General features: G+C 53.5%; 1 protein-coding gene and 1 long non-coding RNA gene across 4 annotated transcripts in view; one reads left to right on the top strand and one right to left on the bottom strand.

Annotated features, from left to right (window-relative positions):
* The window catches only part of HIPK2 (homeodomain interacting protein kinase 2), a 150,431-nt gene extending 139,801 nt beyond the window's left edge, over nucleotides 1–10,630 (bottom strand). Inside the window, exon 1 of the mRNA XM_087820984.1 lies at nucleotides 10,484–10,630. Within this exon, the coding sequence (XP_087677110.1) occupies nucleotides 10,484–10,502 (19 nt within the window). The 5' untranslated portion in view covers nucleotides 10,503–10,630. The remainder of the gene's footprint in view (nucleotides 1–10,483) is intronic.
* LOC107531093 (uncharacterized) lies at nucleotides 9,833–15,146 on the top strand. Of its 3 annotated transcripts, none has more exons than XR_015715164.1 (4): nucleotides 9,833–9,938; nucleotides 13,495–13,864; nucleotides 13,958–14,042; nucleotides 14,560–15,146. It is a non-coding gene; the product is annotated as an uncharacterized LOC107531093 (long non-coding RNA). The 3 variants fall into 3 exon arrangements; XR_015715166.1 differs by lacking the exon at nucleotides 9,833–9,938 and adding an exon at nucleotides 9,956–10,104; XR_015715165.1 differs by lacking the exon at nucleotides 9,833–9,938 and adding an exon at nucleotides 11,578–11,673.
* Nucleotides 15,147–16,345: the final 1,199 nt, after the last annotated feature.

The following is a 16,345-nucleotide window of genomic DNA, read 5'->3' as shown; positions in this document are numbered from 1 at the left end:
CAAGTACTTTCATGTTTTGCTGCTCAGAGGGGGCTCGTGGCTTGGCTGCCCTTTACTGAACCCCTGCGACGTGCCAGCCACTGGGCCAAGTGCTCTGAACTCACTCTCATGTGATCCTGTTTGATGACGGGACAGCAGGGCCCCAGGGAAACGCGTGTTTGCGACATTAACACTCCAGCCCCACCAGTCCCCACTGCAGCGGCCCCCTCTCCAAGGACCCCAGTCGTGTGTCTCCTTGTACACGGGACAGCCCACTCTAACCTGCCTGTGAGGAGCAGGCAGCCTGCCAGGCAAGACAAGAGCGTGCTTTGGTATCAGGTGGGGTTCAAGCCCTGGCGCTACCAGCTACTGCTCATGAGAGCTTGGGCACGTAATTTACTATCTCTAAGCCTCAATTTCCTCTCCTGTAAATGGAGAAAATCACAGAGCTCTTTATGTTGGTTAATAATAATATGTCATTACTGTGAGTATGACATCTGCCCCGTCTATTCTGGGTCCCCAGGGCCAAGATGGATGAACTATAGACCAACTGGCTCTGGGAAAGGAAGAGAAAGTAGATCCTGCACTTATGGCAGGCCCTGCAGAAGACAGGGCCTCGACTTTCCTACAACCAGAGGCCGGAAGGCCGGAGGCTGGATCTGTCCCATGTCCTGGGGCTTCAAGAAGTCAAGGCCGCAAAAGGCAGCTGAGCTGCAGACAATGCTAATACCAGGTCTCCGATTCTTCGCACAGCCAAGGAAAGTCTTAATCAAAACAACTCCCATCTGATTTTAAGTTTTGCCTGGCTTTTCATTCTGAATGCATTCCTCTGAAACAGGGGTTCTTCATCAGAAATGCAAATTCTCGAGCCCCGCCTCAGACCCGGGAAGCAGAAACTGAAGGCGGGGCGCAGGATCTGTTTCAACAAGCCCTCCGGGTGGCTGATGACTGCCAGGTTGGAGAACCACTTTTCCAGGGCAAGTTTCATTGTGAGGAACATAAATGGTTATTGAGCTTTCCTGAGCCCACAACAGGAAATGGGTCTGTTTCATCAACTACGTTTTATGAGGCAGCCACAAGCACAAGATCAAGGTTGAAGAGGGACAAAGGGGGACAGCAGAGCGTCCAGTGAAGTAACCGCCAGCATGGCTTGTGTAAACAGGAAACATTAAGTTGCCTTTGCTGCCCAAGTTTTTACAGCGAGGTGTTCCCTTATCAGCACCACCCTTAGAACAGGGCAAGAGGGACTCCAACTGTGGGCCCCACAGTGCCAGCCACACCCCTCCCCAAGGGGAGAGGAGTTCCCAGAGTCACAAGGTGTGCCCGCTCCCAGCCCATGCTCTGGCTCCCCGGGAATCCCTGTCCAAAAGGCCTCATGCCTACTTCCCCAGGGCCTGCAGGTGCACACCTGGGCCTGAGCAGGTGGCACCCCTAGGTCCAAGGGGAGGTGGAGGTGGTCACAGACTGGACACCCAAACCAGGGGTGGGGAGAACAGGTGAGTCCCAGGCTGGAAGCCTTGTTTGCACCGGTGTCCCAGGGCTCACCAATGTCAAGGCAAGCCCCTCCCTTAGCGTGTAAGTCTGTGTGTTCAAATACGTATTTGGGTCGCTGTTCTGGACATAGCACACCAACAGGATCTGATTTGGGGTCAAAACGTCATGCCCGGAAACAGGACGGGTCTCCAGTTTTGGTCACGTCAATGGGAAGAAACGACTCTAAATGTACCCTGGGAAGCCACTCAGTGACTGAAAGGGGCTCTGAGGTTCTGGGCAACTCATCGAGATTGTACTGGTTTCTCTTCCGTGATGTTTTTGTTTTTGTTACTAAGTAGTCCATGGTGACAAGCTGTGACTTTCTCAGAAAAACATAAGGAAGAACTTCCTAACGGAAAACCCTTTAAACAGTGGCGCTGAGGACACGGCCTTACTTTCCTTGGACAAGGGGCCCATCCTCCCTCAGCCTGGCCTCAGCGAGGGACTGTGGGCTGCAAGGGGTCTCAGCAGCCCCCTTCCAGGTCTGGGGGGAAAGCCTACTGGCTCTGCAGAATAAACATCACGCATTGCTAGCACCAGCAAGCTTTCCTGATCCTGTGTCACCAGCATAAGGGGCGGGGAGGAGAGCGAAAAGGAACCAATATTTACCGCACCCGAGTCAGGCATGCTGAGAAGGGCTCCACGCGTGTTCTCCTGTGTGACCCCAACAGCTGCCCAGTTCCATTGCCGAGGCGCTCACGCCCCCCACTACACCACACACCTCCCAGGACAGCTCACCCTCGGGCTGCCTCGTTCCTGCTGTTATATCCGGGCCGGGAGAAATCATCTCGTCCAAGTATCACTCTGCTGATACTGGCCCCCTTCTCCGTCTGCACCGTAAAATGCCTCTTGAACTAGAACCCCTTTAAACCTTTCGACAGCCGATCCCAGACACTCACTGTTCGCGTCTGCTGGTCTATTTTGTGCTTCCCACTCCAGCCAAGCAAAAATTACTTTGCAAATGAATTCCATTCTGCACTCCGCTTACTCACCTTGTTAAGCCAGAACAAGAGCTCTGGCTGTTTCCATTGTCTTCCTAAAGAGATGCCTCATTTGTCCGGCCTCCTCGGAAATCAGCTGCTCCACAAAAATTGATCTACATAAATTAATTCCCTTTCTTTCAGAGACGTAACCCTTTAAGCGGCCTTCGCTCCTTTTTGGATTAAGTCGTGGTATAGCCAAATGAAAGGGTTTCCTTATTTTAGCAATTTTCTAATGGACACATTTCTCGAATACATTAGAGAATCTCCCGGCCTCAGTTAACAGAACCTAATGAATATCGATTAATCTCTTCCCGATGGTACGGGTCACGCCTAATGAGTAACAGTGGCCAGTGTGCCGGAGCTGAGATGTCGTGGTTCGGGGGGTCGAGCGGAGGCACGTGTGCGCTCTCCCCCTGCGCCTCCCCTCACCTGTCACAGCTCCCCGCAACTTTCCCACCGGAGCTCCAGCTATCAGCCTAGAGTCTCCTGCACAGGTGCCATTACACAGAACTCAGGAGGGTCTAACTTACTGCTTTTCTGCACAATTTCAAGAATTTACATGCTGGCTTTGGTCAGTCTGTAAATTCCTCATTAGAAAAATAAAATAAAATAAAAAAAAAGAACACCCTGCCACAACCAGCAATAGGCCAGAGCTTTCCAAATCTCCTCCCCATGTGACTTGCAACAGGATTCCAGGAACACATGCCGTTGAAATGTGCTGCTTCAGTGCTAGGAAATGAGAAGTTCTGTGTAGAGCTGGCGAGACGCATCCCCCTTCTCATGCTAATGCCCTTGCAAAAGTCATTTTACAATGTGAGTAACAATTCCACAGGTTGAACCAATGAGGTAATATTGATTGATACGGAGGAAAATGGTAATGATACGGGAACTAGCCTGTTTTCATCGGGATGAAACCTGTAACTGCGAGACTCCAAAGTGCCTTTTCTACCCAATGTTTCGGCAGGTTCCACAGCGACCCTCACTGAGGACAGAGAGCCTGACCCGGGGGAGAGCCCTTGTCCGCTCACACAGTAGACTGCATCCCTACTGGGACAACAAAGGTTTTATAAAGCCTTACAGCATCAGCACGCGCAAGAGTGAATCAATCTTAATTCTGCTCAGACACGGTGGCATTTAATTAATCAGAACCTACTAGAGCAAAAGAAGTTAGGCAAGAACTGCTGAAACAGGCCCCTTCGAAAAGCACTACAGATCTGTTCATTGCTGTGTTTAGAAATAAGGGGCTGCAAAATCGCAAAATTGTTTTGCAGTTTCAAAGGCTTGTTCCTTTTTTTCTTAAGTTGGCAACTAGTTTCTACTAGCCTACTCTCTAGTGGCAAAGTCACCCACCAGGGGATCACAAGCTGAATGGCTTTGTCCGCCGCCTCTTCTGCCTTCTGCACTGGGCTTTAGACCAGGAAGAGGGAGGCGCTCCCTCTGCAAGTCTGACCTGTGGCCACCCTCCTGACACGGGGCGTCCCTGCCGCGGGGAACCTGGTAAAACAGGTATGGCTCCCGCTGACTCGGGGCCTGTGAAGAATCTGACCTGTCCAAGTCCGGATATTACACTGAGTCATCGAGATTCTTCCGGGCGCCCTCTCCCCCTCTTTCAAGACTAGTTCGGCTTTCTCACACCGATGTCGTCTGCACGGTGCTGGTCAGGGGTCTGCCGGAGGAAAACCAAGGTTCTGAAAGAGCTGGAGGTAGACGGGTGAAATTCAAAGCGAGGAACTGAGATCCGAAGAGCAAACAGAAAAAGATGGCACTGCTGGGGTGAGTGATGCTTGGACGTGAGTACAAGAAAAACGCTCAGGCCGAAATGAAAGGTAGCCACGCGTCACCAACCCGGGGCGGGCGGAGTGTTGGTTTTTACTTAGATGCTACATTAAAGGAACAGTCAACTGAACACATATTTATGAAGCACCTACTAGGTTTAAGGAACCGCACAGCTGCTACGGGGGATACAAAGATGAGTCCAGTTTGGTGCGTGCCCTCCAAGGGCTCACAATGATGCAAGAACGCTGAAGTGGTTTTGCTGTACTAATGAGACCAGCGTTAGAGGCCTGTGTTCGGTTTTGATCACCACTATTTGTTTTTATTGTGGAGAAACCAGAGAGTTCAGAGGAGGGAGAGGACACTAAGCAGGCCCTACGAGGAAAGAGCTGCAGAGACTCAGTTATTACCTCCAAGTGTATGAAAGGTTTTAGAAAAGGGGACCAAGGGGAAGGAAACCGGTTTCAGGGACAGCAGGCGGTATTTCGGGTGGGGGATTTCTTGACCATCAGGTTAACTGAATGCTGGAATTAGTCACCGAGGGTGTTCCGAGTGCAGCCTTTTCCTGGAAAAATTTTTTTTTCTGATGAACTGATAATTTCAAGTCACGAACATTCACCTTCCTGAAGGCGGGAGGTGAATTGCGTTTCTCCCAAGGTCCTCTCCTGCTCTGGGCTCCATGATCCTGAGAGGCAGGCCTGGCCTTTCTTCTTCCTTAACTCCCTTCCCTGAGTGGTCTGCTGAGTGACCAGCCCATCTACTTATTTATTTAAATATGTTTTTATTGATTTCAGAGAGAGAGAGAGATAAAAACACCAATGAGGAGAATCACCAATCGGCTGCCTCCTGCACGCCCCCTACTAGGGATCGAGCCCGCAACCCGGGCATGTGCCTGGACCTCCCGGGAATCCAACCAGTAACCTCCAGGTTCACGGATCGACGCTCAACCACCGAGCCACTCTGGCCGGGCTGACCGCCCAATCTATATCCCCACCAAGCACCACAAAACTACCTGAAATACAACATCTCAGCCAGGCAGCAAAGCCAGAAGTGAATCTTCCAACAGCCGTGTATGACACAGGGGGTCCATTCACAATGGAGCCTGTGATGCTAAAATACCCCAAATAAAAAGGCTCCAAGCAGCATGTGCACATTAGAAATATATTTGCATTTATAAGGATATAAAATTTAAGTAATGAAAGAGGAAGATGCAATCTGCAAATTAGAGGCAGTCATTTCTAAGGAAATTTGTAGTAGGAATTTTCTACATTCAGAGGCACTTTTTTGATTCCAAATAAAAGAAAACATTTCAAGCCCTGGCCGGTGTGGCTCAGTGGTTAGAGTGTAGCCCTCACACCAAAGGGTCAAGGGTTTGATTCCCAGTCAGAGGCACGCACCTCGGTTACCGTTCGCTCCCCACCCCCAGTTGGGGTGTATGTAGGAGGCAACCAGTTGATGTCCCTCCCTCCCTCCCTCCTACTCTCTCTTACAGCAATGGAAAAAATATCCTTAGGTGAGCATTAACAGAACAAAAAAAGAAAAAAATATTTCAAGAGAAAACAGGGAAGTAGGGTCTTCCCTTTACACTTGAGAAACATTAGCAGGTGAGAATTAGGAAGTGACACACATACACATGAGAAAAGCGTCCGCCTGAGTCAGACCTGGGCCACTGGGCCTGTTTAGTTCTGATTTTCACTTCCCATACCCCCCGAACCCCTCAAGGACAGGGACCCTATATAAATGCTTGTTAAATGAATGCACTGAAGTAGTGCCCTATCTGTAGAGCAAGGTGACAGTGCCTACCTCGTGGGCCTGTTGGGAAGACAGGTGAATTAATGCAGGTAGAGAGTATAATACAAACTAAGTCACAACGGTCGCTGTGAACTCTGGGCACGTGGGTTTCTTTTAGAGGAAAAAGAAAGACCTTCCTATACTCCAGGTTTTCAATTCCCTTTTTCTTTTTCCCCCAATAGGGTATTGACATATGAAATGGACCATTAAGAGTTTGGGCCTTTCAAGCTCACACTCTGTTGTGGTTATACGAAGTCTGCTGGCATTATTCTGAGTCCTGCCTTTGACAGCAACCTCAAGTGCTTGAATTGCCATCCTGAGACTACCAGGAAGCGTCGGCAAGTCACGTGTTCAGAGACCAATAAAGAATGTCCACACAGCATACCCTCTTGAGCATCCCCACTTTGTTCCACCTAAACCTCAAAGGTGGTTCCCCAAGATTGGTCTCCGTGAGAGGAAGGAGAAGAGCTGAAAAAACACACCACAAAATAAAACACGAAGACTACAAGCAGCTGGAACTTGCATAAGGCACCGCATTTCTTTCGTAGCAAAATTGTGCGAGGTGCAGGTGAGCCCTGCAGGCGATGGCCCGAGGGCGGGTTGGGGCGCGCCCCCCCCCCCCCCCAGGGGGCCCTTGGTGAGCCAACCCTCCTTTCCCTGCCTGGCCTGCAGCCTGGGTTAGGAATGGATCCTGATTAAGGGCAAAGGTTGCACCTTTCAGAGTTTGGGATACTTTCCCAGAGGCACAGCTGCAGCCTCTGAAACTCTGTTCTGCAGGCTGGTCTCATTTTTAAGGTGGCACAGAAGGTGCCACAGGAGACGAGCATGCTCTACCTGAAACCCGCAGCAGCTCGGCGGGAAGCGGGGATCTGGAAAGGTCACAGAGGGGGTCAAAAGGGGCTCTTTCTTCTGTGGCCAGAGGGGGCTTATTGTGGCTGGTGCTCAAACTGGAAGAGGAATGGCAGGAGATTAATAATTGAAATGTTGCTATTATTGGTTTTCTAAACTGTGGGTTCTTCTTTCCCTGGAGCCACCATGCCTGTAAGCAGCTCAAAGGATAGAAGATTTAACACGCACAGGGAAAATGCCCACTACAGCCGGGCACTTCACATCCACTCCTTTCTGACTGTGAGAAGTGCCTGAAGCCACAGGGCTGGATCCTTGAATTCGAGTCTTGTGCCCCACTGCCCAGAACTGAGGCCAACACGAATGAGCCTCGATTCACCACTCAGATGCGGCAAGAATGAAAACAATATTTATACTTACTCACTTTAAAAACATAAAACACAAACACAAGAAAAGATATTTGAGAACATGTGTCATCACATGTTCTAAATTATTTTAATGGAAGGTGATTCAGAACTCATTTCTTGGTAGGTGTGCTCAGGCCCATCTGATGACGGCTTTCAGCATTTGCGGGAAGTCTGTGTGAGTAAGTAATCAACGTGGTGCACCTCAGGTCCAGCAGAACATAACTAACTTTGAATTTGGGGCCCTCTACTTCAGAACCTGTGGCAGCACAGACCTTTGTGGTCGGCCTTTGCACTACATATCGGAAAAAAAGCCTTGCTAGGCAAGCTGATGGAGTAACCAACAATTGCGAGGCAAATGTTTAACCTTCTAAAGAAAATAAACCTTTTTTAAGAAGCTGAACTTAATCAGCACCAAGCCACTGAAAACGAATGTGCTATTTATAAACCTATCCTTAGAAGCAAATTGTGGAAGACGGATTACACTCTGCCACCCAGTAATTCGCATTAGCAAACACACCCTGTTTGGAAGCCAGCATTTCTCTCTAAATATCCAGCCGTTCGGAATGCCCCACTCATGCAGTCAGGCCTTCTCCCAATATCCCAGCCTGGCGCAGTTGCACCCCATTTGAAAAAACAAGTACACTCCTGAATTACAGCTGAAATGCCTCACCTGTCATTATATGTCTCCTGAGAAGAACCTCCCAGGTTCGATTTTTTTAGTAGCTCGAAAACTATTAGAAATCACACTTCTTGGAGAATTCCACAGGAAAAGCCCTGCTCCTTCAGGGCACACACAGGGAGTCCTCGTGAAAGTCAGGTTCACTGAGTCCAGCAGGTATCGCCAAAAAGGGGAAAGGAGGTCACTGGAGCCTCAGAAGCGCTCATCACAGTGAGTGAATGGTGGTTCCAGCAATGCAATCCTTGACTCTAGAGGTCACCTGTCTGCTTTAGAGCACGACCAATGGTCTCTCTCAATAAGATCCAGGCCTGGACTCCCGCAGAGTGATGCTGAACTAGTCCAGGAGGGGAGAGGAGGGAGGTTAGGAAAAGAATTATAGAGCTGCACAGAGAAACTGCAGAATCAGAGCACACAGGGCGTAGAAATAACTGAGAGAGAGCACACAAACCAGACGGAGTTTGGAAACCCAGGGTTGAAAGAGGTGACCAGGGAGATCACCTGGGACGGGAGGGAAGGCTTGCAAATAAAAACAGTGTGCTCCTGAGACCTCAGAGCTCCCTAATTAGCCTTAAACCATAACACCTTGCACACCTGCAGTCCCTTATCTGGTGCGAAGCACTGAAAGAACACAGTAGGGAGAACAGGAGTGCCCACGCTCAGCCTCAGGGGACGGGCCTACATTCCACGTGGGTTTAGAATGAAAGGAACAGGTTCCCAAGACGGCTTTCTACCAAGTTGACAAAATACACCCCAACCCACAGGCCCAGCTCCTGTGAAAGGGAAAGCAGCCGGTTACTACAGTTCTGAATTCAATGCCAAGTTCCTTCCCCAATGCTCACCCCGAGCGTCCAGCAGAGGGAGTCTCAAGGAGGTACTTAATAAAGAGAAAATTGTTTCATTTTAACACTCCATAGACAGTGGGAGCATTGACTGTAGCCCCCTCCCATAGACACAGACGAACAATGAATGCCCAACATGGGTCCTCCTGCACGGCCACAGAGCCACCGCCCCCCCCCCCCCCATTCTGCCTGGTGGAGTGATCAGAAATTTCGTTTTGTTTTGCCGAATGGTTAAATGGACCTTGTGTTCTTCAGAATCAAAGAGGAAAGCCCCTGGAATAACATCTCTCTGTTGCCTTCTAAACAGCCCCTTTGTTTCCAAGAGAGCCTGAAAAAAAAATATTTACAGTCCATAGGTTATTTACAGCCTCGTTATCCAGGGGCCTGAACTGGTAACTTTATTCCACCCAGAAACCTAATTCATTTGGAACCCTGGAACTAATAACAGATTTTCTTTTCAGATAAGTTTTTTTTTTTTTTTTTCCTTCTTTCCTAATCTGCCTCTTACAACAGAGATAAAACTATTAATGCGCTCCCTGTTTCGCTCGGGATGTGCAGGAGGATTAAAATCTCCTCTCCTCGCCCCTCCTCCCCGCGCCACACGGACCCTTCCCCTGCCCGCGCCGGTCCGTCCGCAGACCGTCTGAACAAAACCGGGAGGCGGCCAGATGGACCGACGCTGGAAGTACGGACAGGCTGCTCTCCCCCACGATTTCCCGATGGAAACAGCCTCCGACGCGAAGATGCCAAGAGCAGGCCCGCCTGGGTTTAAAACCCCTCCTGCGACGAGCACCCAAAAAACACACACACACACCGCGAAGTGCAAAAAACTTAGTTGGTTCTGGTTTGGTTTCTGGGCTGGAAGCTGACAGCACGGACGCGAAGGGAAAGCGGAGACCGGGAGGGCGGGGGGACCCCGAGCGCCCCCCTCCGCCCCGCGTCTCCTTCCCTCGCGGAGACGGTCCCAGCAGGAGAAACGCCCCGCGGCCGGGGGAAGGTGCACCCCGCGCGCGGGCGCACCCCCCGAGCCCCGAGAGCACCGCCTCGGCCGCCTCCCCCGACTCGGAACCTCAACGACGCTTCCCGGCACAGACGCTCCTGCGGGGAGGTGTGGGTCTGTTTCATTGTTCTGCCCGGGACTTTTCCTCTCGGCCCCCCTTCCCCTCGCCTAGCCCCCCAAGACCCGAGGCTCGCGAAGAATAAAGGAGCGCGGGGCGGGAGCGCAGGGCAGTGGGCAGGGAGCTGCGAGGACGCGCGCAGGGACCAGCCTCGAGGTAACCTTCGGGGTGGGGAGTGGGGGGGGCCACCCCGCGGCCCCTTCATCTATCACGAATAAATAGAAAGCAGAGCCCCGGGGATCGGCCTTTCCCCCCGCGCCCCCTCCCCATTTCTTTTCTTCGGGCAGCAGCCCACCCACCCGCGCACCCCCTCCCCTCCACCCTGGAAATAAGATCCCGGTGAAATTCCCGATCCCGGCCGTTTTCTGGGCAAAGGGAGGGGGTGGCGGGAGGGGTGGGGAGCCGGGGAGCGCCCGGGGGTGGGGCGCCGGGGCTGCGGACCGGGGGCTGCCCGGCGAGGGGCCGCGGGCAGAACAAAGCTGCGGGGGCCGCGGCGGCGCGGGGCGAGCGGGTCGGCGGAACGGGCGCCCCTTACCTTCGTACACGGGGGCCATCGGGGCCGGGGTGTCCGCGATTCATGGCAACGGAGAAGGGAACGCGGCGCGCGAGCTCGGCCCCCCCAGCCTCAGTCGGAATCTGCCATCTTGAGCCTGTGTCTCCGCTCTCGGCGCAGCCGGGGCCGCCGGCGCCCGCATCACCGCCTCACTTGGCCGGCGCCGGGGGAGGGGGCCGGGCGCCGCCGCCGCCGCCGCGGCCCGGGCCCTGCGCGGGGGCTCCGGGGCGGCCGGGCGGGCGCAGCGGCGGAGGCCGAGGGGCCGAGCAGCCGCGGCCCCCGAGCGGGTCCGCGGTGGGGCGGGAGCCGGGGCGGGCAGCGCGCGGCCAGTCCCCGGCCGGAGCTCAGCTCAGCATGGCTGTGCGTGTGTGTGTGCGGGGGGGAGGGGGGGCTTCGGCAAAAGTTGCACGGGAGGCGGAGGAGGGGCGGGAGGAGCCGGGAGGAGGGGCGGGGGGCGGGGGCCGGGGGGCGGGGAGCGGCGGGCCGGGCGCGAGCGAGCCGCCGAGCGCGGAGTCCGCGCGCAATCGAGCGCCGATGGCACGGATGCGAGGCGGGGAAGGCCGAGCCGAGGGCAGAGCGGCGGGCCGGCCGGGGGCGGGGCCTCCGGGGGCGGGGCCTGGAGGGGCGGGGCCGCCGGGGGCGGGGCCGCGGGGAGCAGTGCCTACCCGGCGCGAGGGCGGCTCGGAGGCCAGGTGCGCGCACAGGTCAGTTTTGATTGGCGAGGCGGCGCCGGTGCGCAGACGGAGCCGCCAGAACTTCGCGCGCGTGTGCGCGCCCGCGGGGGCGGAGCGGAGCGGAGCAAACCCGACCCGGGGCGCGGGCCGGCGGGGGGCGTCCCTGCGCGGCACCTGCTCCGCGCTCCCCGCGGAGGTGTGGACGGAGTGAGCGCAGGGGGCGCGAGCGGGCCCGGCGGGGAGAGGGAGCGAGCGCGGGAGCCTGAGAGCCACGGGCCGGCCGAGCCGCAAGAGCCGTGCGCTCGGCGCGCGCTCAGCAAACGCAGCGCGCGGCGGCGGCTGAACTCCTGCGGGAACGTGGTGTCCTCGCGCCCACGGTGTCCTTAGGGGCTCTTCGGTCACCTGGACGGGTGGCTCCGCCGCTCGTTCCCAGACCCCTGCTCTTCTCCACACTGCCTCGGATCAAGCCTTCAGCGGAACCTTCTCCAAACTCTCCGGGTTCGCTCTGCAGCCCCCTCCTGGGTTCTGTGACAGGGCCCCCGGCCAGGGCCTTCAAATGAAGAAGACTGGAGTCTCCTCTTGCGCACTGTTTTGAAAACCGTGGGTCGTGACACAATAATCGATCATTAAAGAAACTCAGTGGATGGCAAGCAGCTTTAAAAAAAAAAATGTACCAAATAGGGGATATTAGGATCCATTGCCCTTAGTGAGGGTGACTAAGGTTTCGTAAACCTTTTGTTTCAGTTGTACATACTGGACAGCCTACTGTACTATGATGTAAATTGTATTTCCTAATAGTGAAAGTCATGGATGAAAAAAAGTTTCAAATCTATGTTTGGGGGTGTAAAATAGTGATCTAACACGGTGCAGGCTTTCCTAAAGAAAATCCATTGTATTCTCACTACCACTTATCATTCCCCACCTCCATAGCCTGTGAGACCCCACCTCCAACCCCTCAAAAAAAGACGAGCCCTCTCACACATTTTTCTAGTTTTGTGGCAGGCGCACCTTTCCCAGTTCACGCCAGGATGACCTTGGACCCTGCAGTCTTCCTGGCCCCACCTTCCATGCTACACTGCCCGCTGCTTCTGTAGCCCAGTGTCATTCACATTTGCAGATTCCTAGATACCGTTACTAGAACAAGACCCAGAGCCAGCCCTACCTTTTTAAAATAGAAGAACTGAGGCCCAGAGGAATGAAGTATATGGCCCACTGTTACACAGCATTAAATCGTAGGGTCATGTCTCGGCTCCCACTCCGGCGTTCTGGGCTTCCCGCTGTTCATTCATCCCTTCCTTTCGGTCTCCCCTGCCATCCTTCACTGGTCTCGGCTCAGTTCCCCTAAGCACTGCCGCTTCCTAACGCACGGCTCTGCCCATGCCAGGCTCCGGCTCACATCTGACAACGGCTCAACCTCCACACCCGAGGTTCCTCGCTCCTTGGCGCCTAGTCAAGGCAGGCAGGCCCTGACCTAACCTTTCCGAGCACATGAGTTCAACAAGTCTCTGCCTCTCCAGCCAGACTGGTTTACTCGTGGTCCTCCGCCAGCCTTGCCCATCTGTGCCTCTTGTGTCTTTGCCCAGGCGGCTGCTTTGCCACCAACAGTACCTCCTGTGTGTTCTCTCTTTAACCAGACTCTACCTTTGCCCGGGGTTGCATGAGATTAAGACAGACCCGGGTTCGGAACACAGCTCTTCCACTTAGCAGCCGTGTGAATTTGGTCACATTGCTTAACTTCTCAGACCTTCCCTTCCTGTATCTTAATTACAAATGAGAATAGTACTACCAATAATGTTCTTTTCTTGTTCCTGTAAACCTCTATCATGACCTTGTCAATGTAAGACATATTTCAAACCTTTTATAAGAGTTTATTTGAGCCAAACTGACGACATAGGCCGGGGAGCAGACTCTCAAAACCTCTGGAAAATTATAGTCTTGTAGTTTCTTTTATGCATTTGGAATTAAGGAGGGGACATAAGGAAGATTATATGGAGGTGGGAGAAAGCAAGCTGGGGATTGCATTACAGGATAGTTAACAGTTTAACAAGATTATGTGCCCTCTTGAGGGCTAATACCCCTCCCAGGGGTATTACTTCTGGCGTCTCCAAGGTGTGTTAACCTAGCTGCACAAGGACAATGGACAGGGCTGGCTTCAAACCTTTCGCTGAAGAAGTTACAGGCCTGGGGCGGGACTGCTTACCATGACCGGCCCAGTGAGGAATTTATGCTCAGCTCTCCCCGTGAGGTTACTTCCCATAGAACCCCCTTGTTTTGTCCACAGGCTTTACATTAAGCTATTATCTCTCTTCCCCTTTCCAGGGCTGCACAACAGAACTTTCTGCAGTGATGGAAATGTAACAACCTGTGGCTGCTGAGCACGCGGAGTGCGGCTAGCGTGGCTGAGGAACCGAACTCTTCTTTCTAACGCGTGTCAATAGGCGCGTGCGGCCAGCGGCTACCGGAATCGGACAGTGCACCCCCAACTGTCAGCTCACCAGGGGAGAGCCGTGCTGATCTTGCCTGGCACATGGAAGGCACTGCACAAATATCTGTTGAATGAACCACAGCTGCCATGTATTACACGCTCGCTTGTGCCAAGCACACTAAGAACTCGCTCTAAGTAATTTGGTATAGTCCCCCCCACAGCCGCTGAGGTGGGATTAGAGTTTGTATGCAGCGCTGGCAGATAGTAGGTGTTAAATAAAAGGTGGTTATTATCATTACTAAGACCTCCCTGTGTGACCAAGATCACCCAACTGATTTTTCTCTCTTCTTCCTCTAGGCTTCCAGAGCAGTTCCTGCCTGTCGCACACACTCTGGTGTCCATGGCATACCTCAGCCTAGATGGCGGACCCTCCTCCATACAGGTGCCCCGTCCCCACTACTGGGCTGGCAGCACTTGGGCAGGCCCATGGCATTCCTGTTTGGATGTCCTCAGCTCAGGGCCTGCATGCGTAGTGTTCAGTCGCTCCCTCTGACTTTGTCCTGTTGCTGTCTGGCCATGAGTCTCAGTCTCTGGAACACCCCCTCTGTGCTCCCCAAATTCATATGTTAAAATCCTAGCCCCCAGTGCCTCAGAAGGGGACTCTTTGGGGAAGTAGGTTAAAATGAGGTCATCGGGGTGGGGTAGGGCTAATCCAATATAACTGGTGTCCTTGTGAGAAGAGAATTGGCCCGGCCGGCGTGGCTCAGTGGTTGAGCGTCGACCTAGGATCCAGGAGATCGTAGTTCAATTCCCGGTCAGGGCACAGGCCCGGGTTGCGGGCTCGATCCCCCGTTGGGGGCGTGCAGGAGGCAGCCGATCAATGGCTCTTTCATGATTGATGTTTCTCTCTCTCTCTCTCTCTCTCCCCCTCTCCCTTCCTCTCTCTGAAATCAATAAAGACATAAAAAAAAAAAAAAAAAAAGAATTAGAACGCAGAGATGCAGAGGAGGGACCATGTGAAGGCAGAGTGAAGGCGGCTATCTGCAAGTCAAGGAGAGAGGCCTTCGCAGAAACCAATCCTGGCGACATTTGATCTCAGACTTCTAGCTCCCAGAATTGTAAGAAAATAAATTTTGACTGTTAAAGCCAGACAGCCTGTGATGCTATAGTATGACAGCCCTAGCAGACTAATACACCCCGTAGAAGGCGAGTTAAAATGAAGAGACATCACTTGTGTGAACAGAAAACATCCTGAGGGTGGCCTTCCCTGGGGAAGACCCATCCAGGGCATGGAAATGAGTCCCGCAGAAGAAGAACAAGAGGGTGCTGGAGAAGCCACCGCTTCCTCTTCGCGCCACGGTGACCAAAGCTATACCTGCGCGCCGCCTCCTTCAGCGAAAGACATTCAGTCGAACCCTGGCTGGTGTAGCTCGGTCGGCTGAGCCTCGCGCCGCACGTCAAAGGGTTGCTGGTTCGAATCCTGGTCAGGGCGCACACCCAGGCTGCGGGTTCAGTCCCCCGGTCAGGGCACAACCGATCAATGTCTCTCTCTCTCTCCCTTTCTCTCTCTCTCTCCCTTCCTCTCTAAAAATCAATAAAAACATGTTTTAAAAAGACGTCCAGTCGAGCTAGCACACTTGGCATCACACAGATGGAAATATCACTTAAGCGAATTTAGATTCTTTTTGGTCACGAGCTGGCAGATTGAGTCCGCCTATCTGTCTTCCCCGCAGTGACCGCAATCAAGGGGGAGCGGGCTATAAACCTAAGAGCGAAATGCCACCGAAGGAGAGCGTGAGGGCGGGGAGGGGAGAGGGCCCGAGACAGAGCCCTGAGCAGCACCCGTGTGTACAGTATGGGGACCGGACGAAGGACGTCCTGTAGAGGACAGGGAGGGAGAGAGGGAGGGAGGGAAGGAGGGAGGGAAGGAGGGAGGGAAGGAGGCAAGGAGGGAGGGAGGAGGGCAACCTGCCCGGAATGGCACCTGGACTGAGCAGGTCAAGGAGCATTGGAAGGGACGCGTGGCCAGCAGGGCTGAGTGCCAGCGGGAGGTCGCGTCACAGAAGTCCAGTGGGGAGGCATCCTCTGGGCTGGGCACATGAGTTACCTGAGGTGCAGCATTCTTAACTTCAGCCTGAAGACATGAGCAGCGTTTGACAGGTGGGGCTGGGAGGAAGGCGAGGAGGGTCAGGGAGGCACCAGAAGAGGGCACTAGAGAGTATCCCGGGTAGAGAGGACACCCAAAGTCACACGGCGAGCCACTGAAATGCGTCCAGGAGCTACCACGCCTGGCCAGAGATAGTATCACTGCATTTTATTTATCTAGTGCACCCATTAGCACTTAGTGTTCCGAGAAGCTCACAAATATTAACTCATTTAATAAATCTGATTTTTTTTTTTTTGCACAACACGGAAGTCCGGGTTTGCCAACAAACGAACCACAGTGTGCTGTGAGAAACAATAACAAAGGCAAGAGAACTGGAAAAGATTTAGTAACCACCTAGGCCAGTCACCTCTTTTTAAAATATATATATGTTTTTATTGATTTTTAGAGAGAGAGGAAGGGAGAAGGGGAGACAGAGAGAAACATCGGTGAGAGAGAAACACCCACCGGTCAGCTGCCTCCTGCACGCCCCCTACTGGGGATCGAGCCTGAAACCTGGGCCTGGGCCCTGACCGGGAATCGAACCTGTGACCTCTTGGTTCACTGGTCGACCCTCAACCGCTGAGCCACACCAGCCGGGC

This window comes from Miniopterus natalensis, chromosome 10, assembly GCF_054644295.1.
Source record: "Miniopterus natalensis isolate mMinNat1 chromosome 10, mMinNat1.hap1, whole genome shotgun sequence".
NCBI lineage: Eukaryota > Metazoa > Chordata > Mammalia > Chiroptera > Miniopteridae > Miniopterus > Miniopterus natalensis.
Note: the sequence above shows the minus strand (reverse complement) of the source record. Positions and strands in the feature narration are given on the sequence as shown.